Source organism: Alternaria triticimaculans (assembly GCF_023758025.1).
Source record: "Alternaria triticimaculans strain BMP 0046 chromosome Unknown scaffold_7, whole genome shotgun sequence".
Lineage (NCBI taxonomy): Eukaryota > Fungi > Ascomycota > Dothideomycetes > Pleosporales > Pleosporaceae > Alternaria > Alternaria triticimaculans.
Window position 1 is genome coordinate 959851 of NW_026055964.1, and position 19384 is coordinate 979234.

Here is a 19384-nt window from a genome sequence, read left to right on the forward strand (position 1 = left end):
TGTGAAATCGTTAAAATCGTAAAGTTCGAGGCGGCCATGCGCTCTCGAATAGGAATAGGCGAATGCGATGCGGAACTGTGCACTAAACATTGTTGTCGTAGTCGCTGAGGATGTCCTCTGGATCCTCCGGTGGAAGCATGTCGATGGTGTCGCTTGTGCGCGGGCCGGTGTACTTCTTCCTTGCACCCGCATACCACCAAGCCGTGCTAAACAGGCCAATGAAGGCTGCCACACAGATAGCGTAGTTCATGTTGTCGGCCCTGACTGGCTTGACAGTCGGGAAGAACAACACAACACTGATAAAGATGACCCATGTCACTGCAATCGCATTGACCGGCTTGCTCCATCTGCCCATTGTGTATGGTCCAGGGTGGAAAGTGACAGTGTTCTCGTACCATCGGTGGGCAATGATGACTGCGATGTAACTGATGTCCAAGGCCGGGGCGGTGATGTTGAAGATAGCCGTAATGGTAAGAGTGCTTCCGATGCCGATTAGGTCGAGGCAGCTGCAGAACAGCACAACAAGCCATACCGCGTTGACCGGAGTGTGCGTGTAGGAGTTGATCTTGCTCCAAAAGCTATGCAAAGTCAGCACCCCTCAATATTAGTGTCGATTGGACGCGGAAACTCACCCCGAAAATGGGAAGGCTGCGTCGCGGGAGAAGGCCCAAGCCATTCTAGCATTTGCCAACATGGCTGAGCAGCCGGTGAAGAACTGGACCAACATGACGAAGAACCACATGATGGTTCCACCTGTTTTGCCGCCAGCGTTGAAGAAGATCTGGGCCACGGGCAGACCGGTCGGCGTGGCCATAATCGCATCGTAGTCTGACATGCAGAAGCAGAAGGTGACGGTTAGCATCCAACCGACGACGCCGGAGACGAGGATTGCAGCGCGGATCGCTACAGGGCCGCGAATAGCGGCATCGTGGGTCTCTTCCGACATGCTGTGTAACGCTGATTAGATTGGCTCATGTGTGGAGTCGTAGGGCTGACTTACTGTGTCGTGCCGTCGTAGTCAGTCATCGTCCATGCAACGGAAAGGAAGCTGGGACTAGTCAGTGGTCTGGCGCTATGCGAGTGTTGGTTTGGACCTACCCAAGGAGGAATGAAAAACCCTTGCTTCCCCAGCCTGAGCCGTCCATGACTGTTGTGAACACCCATTGTGGGCTTTGCTTGTTCGGTGTGAGAATGAGAAGAGCGATGCAGATGCAGATTGATGCGATGACTATTTGCTGTCAGACGGCGCTCAACACGAATCCTTCGTCGACGTACTGTTGATAGGGGCGAACCACAAGATAATACGGTGAAGCCAATTCGTGGGGAACGAGCAGATTGTGCCAAACATGCACAACACGAAAATAGCGAGAAGGACGGTCTGATATGCTTGCCTGCATTGATCGGTAAGCTGCTGCAGGTGATCTAAGTGGGGTGATTCTTACGGCGTAAAGGCAGACTCTCCATTGTCTAGCGTGTGCATGACAACCGTCGCCAATATCATCTGGGAGATTGTATACGCCAGACTTGCTACGCCGGCGGCTTGTCCAAGGAAGTTGCACCAACCGATGATCCACGCCCAGGCTGCAACGTGTTCAGGTGGTACAACGTGTTTTGTGACATAGTACATGCCGCCCGCTGTCGGATATGCTGAGACCAGTTCGGCAACTTGACGAGAATTAGCTAAAACTCTTCTATGTATGTTGCAAACGTACCTGAACTTGCTATGCAGTATGCCATGATGCTGCCAATGAACCAGGCCCATACTGCTGTTGCTGGACCTCCCGAGCTCATTGGTGCACCAAAGGTAGCGGGCACTGAGCCCAGTACTCCTAGAATCGAAATGGCATATGAAACTGTAGACCATCTCGAGAAATGTCTTTGTAGAACCTGCGGAGACTGTTGGAAGATGGTCGAGTGAAAGACTTGGAGCGCTTACAGGAGTGTATCCAATGCGCACAAGCAGGCGGTCGTCGTCGTCCGCGATAGTTGCCATGATGCTTCGGTTCTGGTGATGCCCTGCTTCTGCTGCTTTCGATTGACTAGAGACGGTAGGTTGGAGCGCTCGTGGCTCACTCGGTCCCAATTCTTTGGAGTCTGGATTGAAGCCCATGGTTAATACCGGTGATCAACAAACGAGCATGAGAAGTTGAAGAGAAACAAGAAGGGTCTCGGCGACGGAAGCGTAGAAGGAATTTAGAAGGGTGTAAAAGACGGTGGGCCGTCAGCGGAGACACACTAGGAGGATTGACAGCCACGGCGTGGATCCACAAACCCAGCTACCAGGGAGTCGATACTGGATGTGGAAAGGGTACGTGGTCGGGTGAATGATGTAGGGGCATGGGAGACATGTCCACGGGTAGTGGCTATATGAATAACCTGACTAAAGGAAAAGCCAACCGTGCGACCAACGGGTGCCCAAAACGGTCCAGTAGTATCAAGTTGCGAGATGCGACCTACATTCAGGGTAGTAATTTTACAGCGTTTGCCATGATGACACGTGCGGAGTGTGTTGCTAGAGGCGTGAACGTGGGAAAGAGCAAGTAAGGAGTGGGACGACAGGGTGCGAAAACGCAGCCAATCGCAAACAATCAGCCTCTTTTCGCAGACGGGCAGATCCTGGAGTCGCTGAAGCGATTGTGGGTTTACGGTACTGTCATTTGCGCACGAAGACTGGTGCCGAACGTTTGAAGGAAGTAGCGTGCTGGGGCCAAGAAGAGTGGTGCCGCTTCGGCGACCCAAGGTGGCGGGCCGTTTACTCTGCATTTCTGACTGGGGTATACTCAGCCCTGGGAACAATATGTAACCCACCTCATGAGACGCTTGTGACGCCTGTCGAAGCGGCATGGATGAGCCTCTCGATAGCTGACTGTCGATGTTTAGCCGATGTGTCGCGAGGCACGGTAGATTACTCAACGGCGTCAACGCGCCTCAGCGAGGAGCCCTTACTCAATGTCCGGGCAGGAAACTGCCGCGGTCTAACACATTCTTTGGAGCTATGACGCACGCAGATGGAAGTGCGGCTTGCCTTGCGTGAGCTCACGAGCGGTACGACTCGGGTGTTACTACGGTCTACCTGTAACCGGTACCCCCTGACTGTTCGTAAGAAAACTTCGTCCAGGCGGTGAGGAGGAAGATCTCTATTGGTCCGCGCGGCTATTTTGATACGACGTACCTTCGCCGAGGGACAGATCTGACGAGCATGATATCAGGGAATTTTGTAAGCTTCTGGCTGGGCTCTCACGGAACGCAGACTTCGGAGTCGCTCCATGAACCGCGGCGGGAGCTTTCATCCGAAACCTTGATCCCTGACCCTCAACTGAAACGTCGGCCATGATTTACTCGGGATTCGTATACTCGACAATATACTTTGAGAACGAGAGTCTCGTCGACAGCTTATCAGAAATCAGTCCCGCGCTGTGTCATCTTGCCTAGACGAGTAGCATAAGCGACACCCGTAGACATGCCTGCGACGGCGCACATGCAACAACCAATGCACATGTAACACGAACCTGACCAGATCGCCCACGGAGATTTGCTTTTCATTACCATTGCGCTGGGCCTCTTGCACCTCTCAAACTGTGCCTTAGTCGCGCGCCTTGGTGCGCGCCACATATCTTCAAGGGCCCGATTTAAACAGCAGCACGGATCGTCTTTCTGCAACCAGCCACGACGAAGCATGGATCAGGAGCGTCGCCTAAGTATGCACATGGCCAGGTGATCATGATGATGGTACCAAGGCCAGGATATGGAATACTCGCTAGACATCTAGGAGTGTTGGCAAGATCCGAAAGAGCGGTGGAAGCTCGCGGCTATTCACCCATCGACTAATTCCAGGGTCTTCCTGTTCGACTAAGTCCGCCTGGCACGGAGTTGAGCACGAAGCAGAGCCGTTGGACAAATTACCAGAAACCCTGGTCTTTAACGTTTGTCAAGCGTTCACGGCTACGACGGAAGACGATGCGTCGTAAGATGAAGATCCTCAGGCTCCAAGGCTCTGCGATGAAATATACCGATATCGCTTGCAGCTGCCTCATCGATCATCACAGACGACATGGGTGCATCGTCATTCTGTTTCGGGCTGTCGGGCGTGTTAGCACTCGAAGGTTAGCTTGGACGGCGCAGATGTGAGTCGGGGAAGGAGCAGAACCGGCGTCTAGGGCCCACTGTGGGCATCATCGCATTGCTAGCTGCAGCGCAAGCCCTTGGACTACCGCTTGCTCTTCACATCACCTTGACCGCGATTCCAACCGCAATCGCATTAGCAATTGTCTTTTCAAAGCCTCGCCGACACTACGCAGCAAGGACGTCAGAAGTTCCTGCTTCATCTACGCCATGCGCCTTTTGTCCGGGCAATTGCTGACTCGTCTCGTTTCTCCAAGCGAACCTGACATCTCTGATCTTTTCCAGAAGGTACCTCTTCCTTTCGGCGGTTTCAAAATAGTGCCGAAGCCATGTGCGGACCCGTCCGTTAGGGCCGGCGATCAGCCTGGCACTTAGACTGGCGCAAGCCCATGCTGGGCTGCTTCCACCTCCAGACGGTGTACCATTTTCGATATAGTAGCTGAATACATCCTTCTAGACTGACCGGAAAGTGGCGCTCTTCCCCATATCCTTCTAGAGTCACTAGCCACGTTCAACACCAAGATGCGACCTTCAGGTTTTCGCTGACCTTGATGCGTCTTCGCAAATGCGACAGCACACAGCGCTGATCAAACCTCACCGATCGTACAGGGCGCTACCGCTTTCAGTCATCTACAACCGCTCCTGCTCACACCCTCGAATTCATAGTACGAGGTAAGGCCGACGTCGACAACGCAGAACCAAAACGAAGCAGCCAATCCAAGAGCATCGGGTACTGGTAGCCCAGATAGGCTTTGCACCCGTCAGTACCGTGGTAAGCGTGATCGCACTCACTCTGGTACACGCATCTGATAAATATGCACAACCGAGGTGCCTGACAATCAGATGAAAGACGCAGACCCATTAGTGCGAATCAGGCTCCGACACGTAAGGGTGGCGGATATACGGCTGACGGGGAAGTGAGAACGCTTCCCCTCCACGCGCAAAAGCACCAGAGAAGGCCCGAGATGATTGTTCATCTGACCAGATTTCTGAGTCCACAACCAGGATAAAAGGAAGTGCCCTGCCTCCGCGGAGTGAACGAGACGGAATCAGGGAAGTTGTCGCCGTCAGGAAAAAGAAAGAGTTATTCGACGTCCGCGGCACAGATGTCGAGATAGGATGTTTGCAACGAAATCCGAAGGTAGCCATAGAGACACCGCAGTAGGGACACAACGGATGTCGAAGACCTGCCTAGTACGCTCGTCAGCATTTTCGACGGCATGCTATGGACTCAGAAGGGCTAGGAGAAGTACCTAACTCGCGGCCATCAAACGCAATAGTTACTCAGCAGCGGCGTGACTGCATCTTACACCAGGATATTCATGACTGCAATACAGACGCTAATTTCATTGCACCCTTGAAATTCGACACATTCGATGCGATAATATGCGCTTTGCGACGCTGCATCTACCAGCGCATCAAGCAAGCACACGGCCATTGTAGGGACCGCAGTGCAACAGCCAAGGTCACGCATGCACACAATTCTGCAACGATCAGCTATCCCCTGCGATTGATAAAGCGTCTGCGCAAGTGTCGATAACATTGGATCTTTTCGAACGAAGTAATGATTTCGCAAACAGCGTTACGACAAGAACCAACTACGCGACACGACACGATGCAGAACAAACAGACACAAGTATGTTCAAGGGTGATGCAGAGATCTATTCATGACGACAGCTATATACGACTGCAAATATATACAAAGAAGCGTTTTGTTACCCGTCTCAGGGTACTGTACTTGAGGGTTCCCATTCCCGGGTTCCTATCTCAGAGTCCCCAGCCACTTTCACCCCATCTAACAAGTAAACTTCTTGGGGCCAGGAACGGTGTAAGTAGCCGCCTTGTAGGCATCATAAGTGATACCGGCATCGCTACCCTTGTACGCACCGGGGAAACCAACAAGGCCACTCGGCTTCGTTGATCCACCTCCGGTAACCTTGAGTTGATGGCACCCAGGATAGAACTGCGCACCAGGGTACTGGTACGCGGCGTGCAGAGCAACGATTTCATGGCGCACGAGGTAGTAGCCTGGTGCGATGCACTTGGGGATAGTGTATGTGACGGAGCCGCCGGGGACTTGGAGGGCGTCGGAGCCCCAGACGTCAGAGGTGCCTTGGCGGCCGTCTTCTTGGACTTTGAACCAGACTGCACTGGTGGGGGTGTTAATATCATGGTGGTGGATAATAGGTCAGGTGGGTGACTTACGCTGACTCAGGCATCCAGTCGTTGCATCCGGCATCGGGGCACTTGGCCATGTATGTGATGGTAGGACCCATGTGGCTCTCAGGCCAGAGCGTCCAGTAAAGCTCGACGTCTGAACCCGCGGCGGCTTCGGCGTGTAGAGCAGCGGGCTTGGAGCCGTTGATACCGCCGGCTGCGTAGCCGCCGCATTGGATATCGGAGATGGCTACGTCCTCAACGGGGCCGTTGCCTTGGATCGGTCGTGAGATGCGCTTCACGTCCGTCATGTAAGGGTCTTGGTATGGTTGGTAGAAGATGTATTCTTTGCCGCCAATGGTGGCATTGTTGACGTAGCCGTGGGCTGCGACGGCAGTAGCGAAGGCGAGGGCGGAGGTGATGTACTTCATTTTGAAGAAGATGGTAGAGTCGATTCGATAAATTCGGGGTATCAAAGAAAGGTAGATTGGAGATGTTGCTGCTGTGAAGATACGGTCCTGCGTATCGAGCGTGCTGATAATCCGAAGATGGAGAGAAAGAAGAGAATGACTTATAAGTTTGTGCAACACAAAAAAACGAGTGAATAGACGACGATGGAGTTAGACAGACGACCGGTACCGAGTGACCTAGATGCCGAAAATAATAGATTGTCAGAGGTAGCTGCATGTCTTATAGTAGTTCCCGGGTGGTAATTACTCCACGACACAGGAGCGCAGTTGCGTCACCATGGGATTCGATCCAAGGCACCAAGCATCGAGATGATTGTTTGAAACTTGCACTGGCTTGCCATGGCGATGGCCACATGCTGGAGGGCGATCATGAAAGGAGGGTGCGTAGATTAATCAAGGCGCGCTAGCGAGGCCTTGGGCGGCTCCACTGTTTCCCCTATGAGGCTGTGAGGCGTGGCTGGATCAGGCTGGAAGCAGCCGTTGGGCCCGTTGAGGGAACTTCGAGGAGGTAAGCGAAATGAGTTGATGGTGGATTCTCTTGTCAGACGTCATTTCTTCTATTGGAATGCCATCATATGTTGTTCGTGAGGGAGAACAGTCTTGTTCTTGCATTGGTACTGTGCCGTGGTAGGGCACGGGTTCGTCCGCGTTGGAAAAGTTAAAAAGTGTCTCGACCTTTTTTTTTGTGAAACATGATGCACAGAACATGTTCAATAATCAACCTACGCTTGCGATTCACGCAATTGGTGGACACCAGCTAGATGTTTCTTGGTGGTTGTCTCAGGTTCGATATTACACCTGGGCATCTGCGGATGTTCGTTTACCCAAGTGCCGTACCAGGGAAGGTCCCATGCTGCATCTTCGGAGAAATTAATATAGTCGTTATATAGAGGAAAGCCGGGTTGGCGGTCGACACGGTGTCACGATGCACACTTTACATGGGCATTGTCGAACGACGTTTAGATTGCTGGTGCTGCGGGACTGTTGCGATGCGGCCCGCGGGGTTGGGGAGGGTTTGGTGATGGCGCCGTGGTTAGATTGCGATGGGCTGGTCAAGGGCTTGGCTTTGGCTGGACCGTGGGGATGGGAATCCCGCGAAAGTCACGGGTTTGTTTGCTTGTTTGGATTTGTATCAGATGGTTGTTGTTGCGTCGAGTGCCTAGGTGGTGCTGTGGCTACTCTACTCTACCTAGATACTCTGGAAGCGCATGTCCGCATACCTCTACCATCTACCTAGTCCTTCCCATGACATTGTGGCCCAATGCGATACTTACCTCTCCCTTGATCAACATCCACCTCGCAAAGTCCTGTGCGAAATGCGCATACTTCCAGCACAACTTCGCGAGCTCTTTCTTCACAACGTCCTCACCTGTGTCGCCATGATTAATCTCAACCTCCTCTTCGCCTTGTGCCTGGACTCCATTCTGACCAGCAGCCGGCGTTGCATTCCATCGCTGCGCTCTCAACCAGATCCTAGCTGCAGTTTCGCAGACCAAACCTCTTAGAGGCCAAAACTTGATCATGTCGGGTATATCTTGACCCTCAAACGTCTCCCAAGTATCGTCGTCGTTCTCGTAGATCAGATTGACATACATGCGGAGCAGTCTCACAGCGTTCTTTGCCGCATTGTTGCCTGGCTGATCCAACCATTTTAGAGCGTCATCAGCGCCTTGCTGGAACTGCCCATGAACGAGCTCAGCCAGGCCACTGACACCGCACACCTTCTGACGTGCCAGATCGTAAACGGCAGCGTGACGAGCGGCGAACCTCCTGCGCTGTTGCATGCTAGACATCGGAGCCGAAGGGAGAAGAACCGGATCGTAGGTCTTGAGGTAGAAGTAGCGTAGCACATCTTCTATGGCTTCGACGTTTTCATGAGAAATAGTGATGGTAGATCCAATGTCCTTGACAGGTTAGAAAGCAAGGATCTTACATGGACGGAAACAGGAAGTGATGGTCAAGTTGACTTACTAGTTCCCTGGAGTTGAACTTTCTCTTGAAGGTCGCTGAGCAGTTGAAGAGAACATCTTTGTGAGTGCGGAAGCGGTATTTGGGATTGTTTGGGTGTCCGTACTGGATCATGACATTGGGGGTCATATGGCCCTTGAAAGCAGCAGTTAGCTCAACTTCTAGTGGGGAGTTCATGATCATGTCCATGGTCGATACTGCTAGATGCTAGATGTCCAGGCTCAACATCTCAATGCCTATATACCACATTAGCAAATATAAAGCGCTTGCTCGATGATCCTCGTGCTGATGACTGAAAATCGAAAACCACAAGCAATGGTAGGCAATCAGAGAGTAAGTATTAACACAGCTGCATGAAGTACCCTGCAACCTAATCCGTAAACTCCAAGTTTTATGGCCGTAGACACGCTCATTCGTATGCCAAACCATTGCCCTGAGCTCCAAAAAGATAGCCATCTACCCATGTCGTCGTTCCGTCTAGTATCCAGTCGCACCCGGTGCCTTCTCGTCCTTCTTCAGACTGAGCAGCAGTTCCCTGAAGCGGGCCTTCTCGCTGCCTGACGCGCCGCCCTTGGTGCCCTTTCCGCTCAGATCGACCAACTTGGCGATGCGCTCCCAGCTCGTACCGCCCGCAGTGGTGTCATCGCGGTTTGCAAGGAACTCCTCAGCCTCCTTCCGTGTCTTGGCGATCTCCTTGTCCTTCTTGTTGTTGTAGTTCTCGTAGAAGTCGTCGATGTTTTGCTGCGCCTCCTGGATGGTTTTCTGTTTGCGGTCGTGGGAGACCTCGTCGCGGTGTTGAATCTGGAGGTCGCGGCGCTCGCGCCATTCGCGGATGACGTCGGGCTCTGGGGAGTCTGAGCGCTGTGGGGTGAAGGATGGGGCTGGTTGGCCGGGGAGGAAGGGCAGGCCTGAGCCTGTGATGGTTCCGCCGGGAGCCATGTGCTGCTGGAGTCAGTATACCGTCGTGAAGTTGTTTATTCCATGCTCAATTCATGTTTCGACTGGCGCGTCACTTTTGAACATGCCAGATCGCAACCATGGCTTGGCTAAGGAAGCAGGCGTGCTTACGTCGTTGGTCGTGTCAATGGCGGGGAAGGAGCTCTCGAAGCCGCTCATCTCCTGGCCGCCGACGTTGGCCTGGCTGAAGTCTCCCCCAAGCAAGTCATCCTCGCCGTCCTCGACCGTCGCTGCCCTGTCGTTTTCCGAAGCAAACTGGTCGGCATCGTCGCCAAGAAGCGCGCGTTCACGGTCGAGGAAGTTGCTGGCATCGTTGTCGCCGCTAATGTCAAAGTCTGCCGCATCGCCGCGCGCTTCGGTCTGGCCTGCTTGGTTTAGTATGCGGTGCGGAGGTGCTTCGGGGACCATAGCTGAGCTCACCGGCGTCAATCTCGTCTAATGAGGGGAATCGGTCTGCCATTGTGGATGTGGAGGATGTGGGGGATGTAGTGGGAGGAGCGGAGATAAGTTTGGCGACAGCAGTTTGCGTACAAGTGTCCTGTTGTTGCGTCTTGGATAGTTACCGTCGGTGACGGCCAGCCAGGGAGCTGCTTGGCGCGGCGGAGCCACGTTTAGCCGCATACCACCTAGCGCCTCTAGCTCTCAAGTGCTCCCTCACCTTGAACTTCTCCATCCATTCCATCCCCAACACACGTCATCATCTGGACACTGTAGTCGCGAACACTTGCAGAGCGCATATCGCACGCTGAAGGTTGCATTCCATCTGTTACCATCACGCGCATTTCCGCTGGGTCATTGTCTTCTGCTCGCGTGCGCATCATTCTTCAGTAGCTGTCGCATATATTCGTGAAGACCTCCAGCGCCATCATGGCTTTCACCGAGGATAGCCTCAAGGCCAAGCTCTCATCGCTCAATGAGACTCAAGAGGCCATCTCCACTGTCGGCCAATGGATCCTCTTCCACAGGTAAAGCATCTCATCTCTGCCAAGACTCCAGTTTGCTGCATGCACCACGCGTCGAATCCATGGATTGCGAGTTTTGTCATGCACTTTGGAACCATATACTAACGTCACGTGTACAGACGACATGCCGAGCGCATCGCTCATGTATGGCTACAGCGCATGAAGGAGTCGCCTCCGAATAAGAAACTGGTGCTCATCTATCTCGCCAACGAAATCACACAAACCTCCAAGATGCGCAAGAAGGAGGAGTTCCTGCGCGCATACGAACCCATTCTCGCCGAAGCGACGACAGTAGCCTACAAGGGCTCCCCCCACGAGATACAAAACAAGATTCGAAGGGTCGTCGAGGTTTGGAGGCAGCGCAGCATCTTCAACTTGGCTGTGCAGCAGGCGGTGGAGAGGTCGATAGACGAGGTGGACCGCTCCAAATCTACGCGCAAACCTGCTTTGGGTGGATCGCTCTTCTCGAGCTCGTCGGTCCCGCCTGAGCTCACACCCGTCGCGCCTCTCGCGACCGCCCTCCAGAAGGCCGATGCTGCCACGAAACCCGCCGTCACCACCGCCAACCAAGACTACGAGAAGCTCACCAACCCGAATGCCGCGATCCCATCCCCGCCAATGCACGCGGCTGGACTCGCTGCACTTTGCAAGAAGCTTGCGCTGGCCGAAGGCGCTGTCGCCGAGAGCATCAAGGCGCGCAAGGCTCTCCTCACCGGTCTAGAGCACCTCCTCGAGGCGAACAGGAAGAAGCTCATCGACGAAGAGGCGCAGGAAGCAGACCTCAAGACGCGCAAAGACGCTATAGAAAGCCGAAAGCGCGCAGTCGAGGAAGCCATCCTCAAAGGCCTGTCAGCAGCAGAGCAGAACAGAATCTCTACCGCACCCCTCCCCGTCGCTACAACCTCCCCTGTCGCAGCGACCTTCTTAGGCGCGCAAGAAAGACCAGAAGTCGAGGAACTCACGCCCCCACCCATGGAATCTTTCACACCCGTCGGCTCACCACACCTCGCACCCGCGCCCCAGAACGACCCTGTGCCCACCATCCGCGACGACGAAATGCCGCAACCCGCCGCCCACCCCGTCGTACCAGAGACCGCTCCTGCGCCCGCGCAGCACACTACACAGCCCGAATATGCGACCGCCATCGGCGAGCCAAACCAGCACATAGCTGCAGACCTCCTCAAGAGCCTGCAACATGCGCCACTGGGTGCTGCTGAAGGTGGTGTGTACGGACAACATCATGCGTATGAGAATGCGCACAAGAAGAGGAAAATGAGCAGGAATGCTGGTGAGGATGACTTTGCGGCGTTTGCTGGAGACCGGGATATGGCTGGCATCGACGACAACTTTGCTGAGCTGATTTGAGGGCACTGGGGATAGCCAGGATTCGTGTCATATTTTCTAAGGAAATTGCTAGAGCGGGCAATGGATGGAATGATGGTTTTAAAATGAATATGTTGTAGCGCGAGAGTGGCATTTATTACCGCATGGCTTGCAATTTAGTCTGCACAGGGCGTCTAGGGTTTAAGGGTCGATGTACGATATTGACGGGGTCTCAGCATAGGCGAAGTGGGAATTTTGCAGGTTTAACGTGGGAGATGGTGGACGGGATCCAAGGCAAAGCTATAGGATCGAGTAGGCGACACAACTAGGATTCTTGCTCAGAATCAGTCATTCTCAGATACCATCATCAATCATAATGTACAATTACAGGACCCGTCATCCCATACCATGCCAGACCATTTCCATTCCCATAATTCATAATACCATCCCCATCACACCCTCACCCATCCCCTCCCTAGTCCACCTCCTCAATCCTACTAGTCCCCTGCTCCTGCTCCTGCGCCTGTCCCTGACCCGGCATCTTCCTATTCTTCTCAATCTCGCCCATAACTCTCTGTCCCTCCTCTGTCGTCGCATCAATCACGCCCTCCTCCAGACTCAACATGCCCCCTTGACCCAATTTCTCTACCACCTCCTCCGCCTCATCCACACTCATCTTCGCCAGCACCTTGTTCACCTCATCCAGCTTCCCGCTCTCCAGCGCACGCTGCAGGCCCGGCGGGAACGTTTCAAATATCTGTCTCGCTTGCTCTTCTGCTTCTTTCTCTGCGGGGTCGGTGGCGCTGGATTCTTTGGGGGGCACCGAGATGTTGATTTGGGTGCCTGGGTCTACGGCGTGGAGTTGGATTTGCTCGACGCCTGCGCCTTCGGATTGCGGGTTCTCGGCGCGTTCTTTTAGGATTTCGGCTGCGCGTGTCTTGATGCGGTGGTATGTGGAATCGACGTCGTCGTTGAACATTTTGCCGGCTTGGTGGTCTTTTATTTGTATGCGTTTGAAGAAGAGCTCTACGCCTTGTCGCCCACCTAGTTGGCGACAGTATTGTAATAGAAGGCCTTGGTGCACGCATTGCCGTGCGTGCTTGGGCTTGCCGTCGAGTTCAGAGTTGAAGGCTTCGACGAGGAGGCCGTCGGTTTCTTTCTCTGCGAGAATCTCGGGGTGTGCCATGAGGAATTGGAGGCAGGCGTACCAGTCTCCGGCTTTTATTTTAGCGAATTGCTGTGCGAGGGGTGAGGCGGTGATGTCGTCTTCGTTGTCGGAGTCGGCGCCAGTGGGCTCGACGACGCTGCCTTCTTCTATGTCGCCGTCTGCGCCGGAGGACTGGCCTGTGTCTGTTCGGGTGGCGGAGGGGCGGGAGGGGTTGTTGAGGAGTTCGACGGCGGGCTCTTTCTTCGATGAGGAAGAGGATGAGGCGGCTTTCTTCTTCTCTTCTTCGGCTTTCTTGACGTTGGAGTAGCTGAAGCCTTCGTGGATGTCGTCGCTCGTGATGTGCTTCTTGTCTTCCTTTTCTAGCTCGTCGAGCTTGGCCAGGAGTTGTTGCTGGAGATCTTGTATGCGCGCCTTCTCCTTTTCTAGACCCTGGATGAATAGTGTGTATCGCGGCTCTTCACTCTTCTGCTCGTCAATGTCCTTCTTCACTGCGTCTACTAAGCTCGCCATCATCTGCGGGTATGTGGGCTTGTCCTTGATGTGCTCGTGTACGCCCTCTGGTGGTGGTGGCGGCCTGTCTGAACCCCCGTCTTTGTCAATCTTCATGTCCATCATGCTCTCCATCATCGCCTGGAAGACGAGCTGGTCATCGTTCTGGCCATTTCCCTCTGCCTGTTTGTCCTTGTGCGACTTCAGCGCTGTGAGCAGGCGGTCGACGCGTTCGGTGAGGCCATCGTTGATGATGCGCTCGTACTTGAGCGTCTTTATTTGGTGGCGGCGGTGGTCGCGCTCCTGGTGGATCTGGGCTTGTTTGGCGCGAATGAAGGATTTCTTGTCGACGTTGGGGTGCACTTCGATGTCGCTGTCGTCCGAGAGCTCGAGAGCGTCCTAGTAATTGTCAGAAGCTGCCTCTATTACAATGGTAGAGGCGCATGACTCACCCACTTGCTGTAGTTGATTACCATGGTGGCCGAGGTCTGAGTCGTGTGCTACGGCGAGTGTTTGTGTTGTGCTTCGAGGCTGCACCTTGTCCGCAGCACTGCGGGGCTCAAGTGGCATGTCGCGTTCGGACCAGCTCGTCATCGAGAAGGTTCGACCAACTTCACTTTCACTCCATCACTTTCGACACGCGCGCTACTATCATCGCAGCGCGTTAGATGCACAAAATCTGACAAAAATGTGTCGCATCACGAGAACAGTATCGCGAATTCGTATACATTTCAACAGTACATGTTTTGCGTCATTGCGCTACGCGCCTACATACCTGTCTCCATCTCCGTTGCAAGCTAGCTAGATCTCACAAGATGTGGTGGGCCCTCAGCCAGTCATTATCACTGTCATAAGCGTAATCCTCGTCTTCGTATAGATACTCAGGCATGCCTTCTATGCGCGCCGACTTCAGCGCTGCAACAATGAGATCCGTGCCGAAATCCGGGAACATTTGCGCAAGAGGCACAAGATGCTGACGATTGAAGTCCGGATGCGCGTTGACCCAGGCATTCATGGCTCCTTCGACAAGCAGATCTTGGACGCGATCGAGAGGGTGGTTTGAACTTCTACCTTCGGGTGAATGTGGGTTCGGTGGGTTGAATGTTGTTTCCCGCGCGGAGGTGTGCCGCTGAGCTGTAGCGCGTACAGGAGCATTCTCAGTAGACGTGGAGTTGGTTTGCTCAGTCTCAGACGGGTTCATCTGCGAAGTGCCGTCGGCGGTCTGGTCGGTTTGGTGTAGGTCGTCCCGCAGAGCTGGGAAATAATGCTCGCTATCATGATACACTTGCCTCACCATGAACCGGAAGAACTCCGGTGCTGTCGTCTCATCTTCGTCACCGTAGGTCCGTCTTGGCTCAGTAAAGAGATCCACGAGCTGCTTGAGTTGGCGATAGGCTAGAGCTGTTAGGCCTTCTACTTGATACTTGTCGGCTACTGCGAAGACACGCAGACGATGCATGAACCGCTGTCGTAGCTCCGTCAACTCATCCGGAATATCGACTGTTTCGAGATATTCCTCTTTGTACGCGTACTCGAAAAAAGCCTCTAGACCTTCCGGATGGTCGCCTTTTAGAACTATAACCTGATCATTGGCTTCCTTGAAGTTTTTGGATGCCTTCTTAAACCACTCACTCACTGAGCAAAAGACGAGACGATGACCGACGAACTCGTTCTCACCATGGTCGCCGTATTTGATGGTAATGTCAGCTAATAGCTGGTTCTTGTACCACCTAGCGTTGAGGTGAGGCTGGTCTGGATCCGGACGGACGGCGACTGTCCCACAAGTGGCACACCGTGGGTTGGCCATGACTGCGAAGTTGATGTAGCCGCTATATTGAGGATTGTAACGAGAAGTTGGGTTGAAGCGTGAAAGAGCACAGGAGGTACTTTGCTTTGTAGTCGATGCAGTGCTGCTATGTACTTTCACATAGCTGATCATTGTTTAGTCACAACGATGCCTTTCCAGAACTGAGTAGGGGGGAAATGGCCATCTACTTGGGTCTTCATTTCGCTGCGGGAATGGTCTCGCTAAAAGACGAAGCCTGAGTCAGGGTTGGAGCTCTGGGATAGGTCATGGAAGCAACACACCGCAATGCTTCCGTAGTGTAGTCCAGAGCCATGCCATATGTTATCATATGGTGACAGGAAGCCAGTCCTGGAAGGGATGATCGAACACGAGATCCGTGATGAGAGTAACCTAAAAGAGGAAAGTTTTCTTGTCTTCCTAGCGAGATACCAGGACTTGTGACGTATTGCACGCATTCATCAGGTTGAGTAATCGTCGCGATCGAGCAGCTTCTCAAGAGTATCAGGTACGAGCCGCATTTCGAACAGGATGGTGAAAGCGAGTTGGCGAATGATAACGTGGAGATACGGGAGATGGCTGGGAAGAACCATCGGAGAGGTGCGATGCCACACCCCGGTCCTCGGAACGCTAACGTCGCGCTTGTCACCCAACAGGAAGGAGATGGCCTCGATCAAGCCTTTTGGCATGGCTTGTCCACGACCATGCCGAAGCTTATCTTTCTCTCCAATGACCGTTACACGTGCGGTTTTGCCGCTTCCGCCCCTAGGAGCATCTCTGTTTGCCGGCATGGGTAAGACAGCCGAAGCGGCGATGCACGTACGCGTACCGGCCATGAGGCTACATAAGAAGATGACGCCCTGAACGCTTATCCTCACGCGCTGTCATTCATCCGGTCCTCATCATGCGGTCTCTTGCCTTTGGCGCTTTCATCGCGACAGTAGCACCGGCGCTAGCCTGCGAAGGTCATAACAGCTGCTACGGGCCGCTGAAAGACGATGTCGTGTTGACCAGGAACGTTCGTCGCATGCAGCCGGACGCGCAGAATGCGACCACAACACCGAAAGCGCCACTGGAATGGGGTCAGATCAACTTCCTGCATACCACGGATACCCATGGATGGCTGGAAGGTCACATCAAGGAACAGAACTATGGGGCCGATTGGGGTGATTACGCCAGCTTCACCAAGCACATGAAGCAGAAGGCTCGGAACCTGGGGGTCGATCTGCTTCTGGTAGACACAGGGGTTAGTGTCTGCCATCAAGCCCTGGGGACGAGTAGGGCTGCGCGTGTGGTTGGAGGAAGTAGCACTTCGACTAACGTGCGATAGGATTTGCACGACGGTGCTGGACTCAGCGACGCGACCACTCCCAATGGCAATGTCTCGAACGCTATTTTCGAAAACGTTGATTACGATTTGTTGACCATTGGAAACCACGAGCTCTATGTTACCGAAATTGCCTACGAGACCTTCAACAACTTCTCCAAAGTCTACGGCGACAAGTATCTCACTAGCAATGTGCAGATCAAGAACCCCACCACTGGCCAATTCGAGTACATTGGATCTCGTTACCGCTACTTCACCACAGAGCAGGGTAAGTCGATCAATCGTGGAAATACCAATATGCTGATAGAATTAGGGCTCCGCATTATGGCTTTTGGCGTCCTCTTCGACTTCACAGGCAACAGCAACGTCTCCAAGGTCATCAAAGCAGCCGACATGGTGAAGCAGCCGTGGTTCCAACAAGCTGTCAACTATACCGAGCCGATCGATTTGTTCGTAATCACTGGCCACAACCCGGTGCGAACCAGCGTTTCTAGCAGTACAATGGGTACTGTCTTCAAAGCCATCCGCAGCATGAAACCAGACGTACCCATTCAAGCTTTTGGTGGACATACCCACATCCGAGACTTTGCCGTATACGACGACAAAGCTACAGGAATTGAGTCCGGTATGTACTTTGGACGTGCTTTGAAAGAAGTGGCTAACATGGTCTTAGGTCGTTACTGCGAGACATTAGGCTGGGTCGCCATGTCTGGTATTGAATCGAAGACCTGCAAGGCGCAGCATAATCCTAAAGGTGTACCTAACCCGACACGTAGCGCTGTAGTACCGGCAAGCACTGGGACTGCATCTGTTAGTGCACATCTGCCTACGTCTACTTCCAACTCCACTCTCCGCTACGCCCGAAGATACCTTGATTGGAACCGTAACACATTTGCCTACCATGCTAAGGGAAGTCAACGCTACACCGCGTTCGATACATCTGCTGGTGTCAGCGTCACTAACGACATCACCTCCGAGCGAGCGAAGCTCAACTTGACTGATTTGTATGGTTGCGCGCCAGCGACATACTGTCAGTACTGCAAGCCATTCCTAGCCGAAGGCAACATCTTCGGACTCCTTCAAACCGCGTTGGCCACCGTCGTCGTAAACGAGACGCGCAAGGACGTTCCAAGACTCATCATCATCAACACCGGATCTGTCCGCTTCGACCTCGCCAAAGGCCCCTTCACCTACGACGACTCCTTCATCGTCTCCCCATTCAAAGATGCCTTCCAGTTCATCCCCGACGTACCCTACGAGCAAGCCTCTCAAGTACTCGGCATACTAAACGCCGGTCCCTTCCAGAAGAAGAAACGCGACCTTGCGACCTCCGACTTCGGCTTCAGCCCCATCCTCGCAGACCGAGATACCTGCCTCGACCCACCAATCACCCACCACTACGAAGGCGTTACCCGCCGCTCAAAGCAAGGCGGCCGTCTCATCCGCCGCCAATCCACCGCGCCCAACCCAGGCTACACGACCAAAGACGACTTCGGCACCGACGGCGATGATACAATTCATTCAGCCATCCCCAACTTCTCCCAGCCCAATGATCTCCAGGCGAACGCTTCCTTCCCGCTCGATGGGTCGATGCCGAAGACTGTTGATCTGGTGTTCTTGGACTTTATTGCTAGCTATATCGTCGACGCTTTGAACAAGCCTGATGTTGGTGGTGACTTTTCGGTCAGCCAGGTGGAGTACTATATTGATGAAGCCTTTACGACTAATAGCTATTTGCCGGCGTATGCGAAGGTTGCTTGGCAGGAGAATGTGCCGAGTTGTCCGGTGGGGGAGGGGATTGGTGCTGCGTCGTGAGAGTGGCGTTAGGTTGGAAGAGACATATGGGCTGTATTCTTCGTGGAGAGATCATTAGCTTCTTATACATAACTATTATCTTGAGCTGTATTTACAAGAGCATTCATTGAGTCTGCACTCCCAATGGTAGGTACAAAAGGTACAAAACGTTTTGCACGACTCGTAATGTCTGGGTAATCCATCGTTTTGGGGCTGCCTTACCCTTAATGAGTGCCATCTCCAATCCCAGTGTACCATTGTGTAGGGATTGGTTTTGTGTTGATGTCGCGAATGGCACGCCGCAGGGAGTTTGCGCATCAAGTTGTCTCCGCGATAAAGCAAGCCAAACATCTTTTCTGAGAGAGAAGGTGACTGCAACACATTTCGATGAGATTGCCAGATATGTTCCCACAGTTTGTCCTTGCGATCGAAGCGGTGAGGACAGCCGTCCACGAAGCAATCATGGAATTCATCGTGGTAGAATTGCGCATGACAGATGAGTTCCGATCGTTCACCAATATCTGTGCGACATCCTCTTACGCTGCAGTGATACAACCCCTTCTCCGTGGCAAACCCTACAACCCCTGCCTGCTCTGGTGAATCTGATGGCTGCAAATGTAGGGACTTATCTACATACCGAGTCGTGTCGTCGATATTCTGTCCAAATCCTTTGCCTGATTCATGGAGGTCAAGTCGCCACGTGTACCATGTCTCTCTTGAAGAACTGAAGTTGCAAAATACAATGCGATTCCACCAAGCCACTTCGACATGACGACCCAGCTCTGCCCGATCGCAAAGGATCTTGAGTGATTCTTGCATCAACTTTGCAAAGTCAAGTAGACC

General features: G+C 53.3%; 8 protein-coding genes across 8 annotated transcripts; 2 read left to right on the top strand and 6 right to left on the bottom strand.

Annotated features, from left to right (window-relative positions):
* Positions 1–82: 82 nt before the first annotated feature.
* J4E78_005696 (uncharacterized protein) lies at positions 83–2110 on the bottom strand (the record flags this gene model as incomplete). Its single annotated transcript, XM_049366313.1, has 8 exons — positions 83–578; positions 633–947; positions 1001–1048; positions 1099–1228; positions 1276–1391; positions 1443–1665; positions 1713–1887; positions 1937–2110. 8 exons carry the CDS (start codon positions 2108–2110, stop codon positions 83–85), a joined length of 1677 nt encoding a protein of 558 aa, XP_049222039.1.
* A 3807-nt stretch (positions 2111–5917) lies between these two features.
* Positions 5918–7054, bottom strand: J4E78_005697 (uncharacterized protein; the record flags this gene model as incomplete). Its single annotated transcript, XM_049366314.1, has 3 exons — positions 5918–6272; positions 6328–6778; positions 7048–7054. The coding sequence occupies 3 exons, from the start codon at positions 7052–7054 to the stop codon at positions 5918–5920; spliced, it is 813 nt and encodes a 270-aa protein (XP_049222040.1).
* Positions 7055–7978: 924 nt separating this feature from the next.
* On the bottom strand, positions 7979–8906 carry J4E78_005698 (uncharacterized protein; the record flags this gene model as incomplete). The annotated part of the gene is made up of 2 exons (XM_049366315.1): positions 7979–8653; positions 8721–8906. The coding sequence occupies 2 exons, from the start codon at positions 8904–8906 to the stop codon at positions 7979–7981; spliced, it is 861 nt and encodes a 286-aa protein (XP_049222041.1).
* Positions 8907–9194: 288 nt separating this feature from the next.
* On the bottom strand, positions 9195–10134 carry J4E78_005699 (uncharacterized protein; the record flags this gene model as incomplete). Its single annotated transcript, XM_049366316.1, has 3 exons — positions 9195–9659; positions 9786–10039; positions 10095–10134. The coding sequence occupies 3 exons, from the start codon at positions 10132–10134 to the stop codon at positions 9195–9197; spliced, it is 759 nt and encodes a 252-aa protein (XP_049222042.1).
* A 407-nt stretch (positions 10135–10541) lies between these two features.
* J4E78_005700 (uncharacterized protein) lies at positions 10542–12001 on the top strand (the record flags this gene model as incomplete). The annotated part of the gene is made up of 2 exons (XM_049366317.1): positions 10542–10639; positions 10756–12001. The coding sequence occupies 2 exons, from the start codon at positions 10542–10544 to the stop codon at positions 11999–12001; spliced, it is 1344 nt and encodes a 447-aa protein (XP_049222043.1).
* Positions 12002–12434: 433 nt separating this feature from the next.
* On the bottom strand, positions 12435–14092 carry J4E78_005701 (uncharacterized protein; the record flags this gene model as incomplete). The annotated part of the gene is made up of 2 exons (XM_049366318.1): positions 12435–14015; positions 14069–14092. 2 exons carry the CDS (start codon positions 14090–14092, stop codon positions 12435–12437), a joined length of 1605 nt encoding a protein of 534 aa, XP_049222044.1.
* A 332-nt stretch (positions 14093–14424) lies between these two features.
* On the bottom strand, positions 14425–15423 carry J4E78_005702 (uncharacterized protein; the record flags this gene model as incomplete). Its single annotated transcript, XM_049366319.1, has 1 exon — positions 14425–15423. The coding sequence occupies one exon, from the start codon at positions 15421–15423 to the stop codon at positions 14425–14427; it is 999 nt and encodes a 332-aa protein (XP_049222045.1).
* Positions 15424–16324: 901 nt separating this feature from the next.
* J4E78_005703 (uncharacterized protein) lies at positions 16325–18562 on the top strand (the record flags this gene model as incomplete). The annotated part of the gene is made up of 5 exons (XM_049366320.1): positions 16325–16329; positions 16396–16666; positions 16751–17015; positions 17061–17372; positions 17421–18562. 5 exons carry the CDS (start codon positions 16325–16327, stop codon positions 18560–18562), a joined length of 1995 nt encoding a protein of 664 aa, XP_049222046.1.
* Positions 18563–19384: the final 822 nt, after the last annotated feature.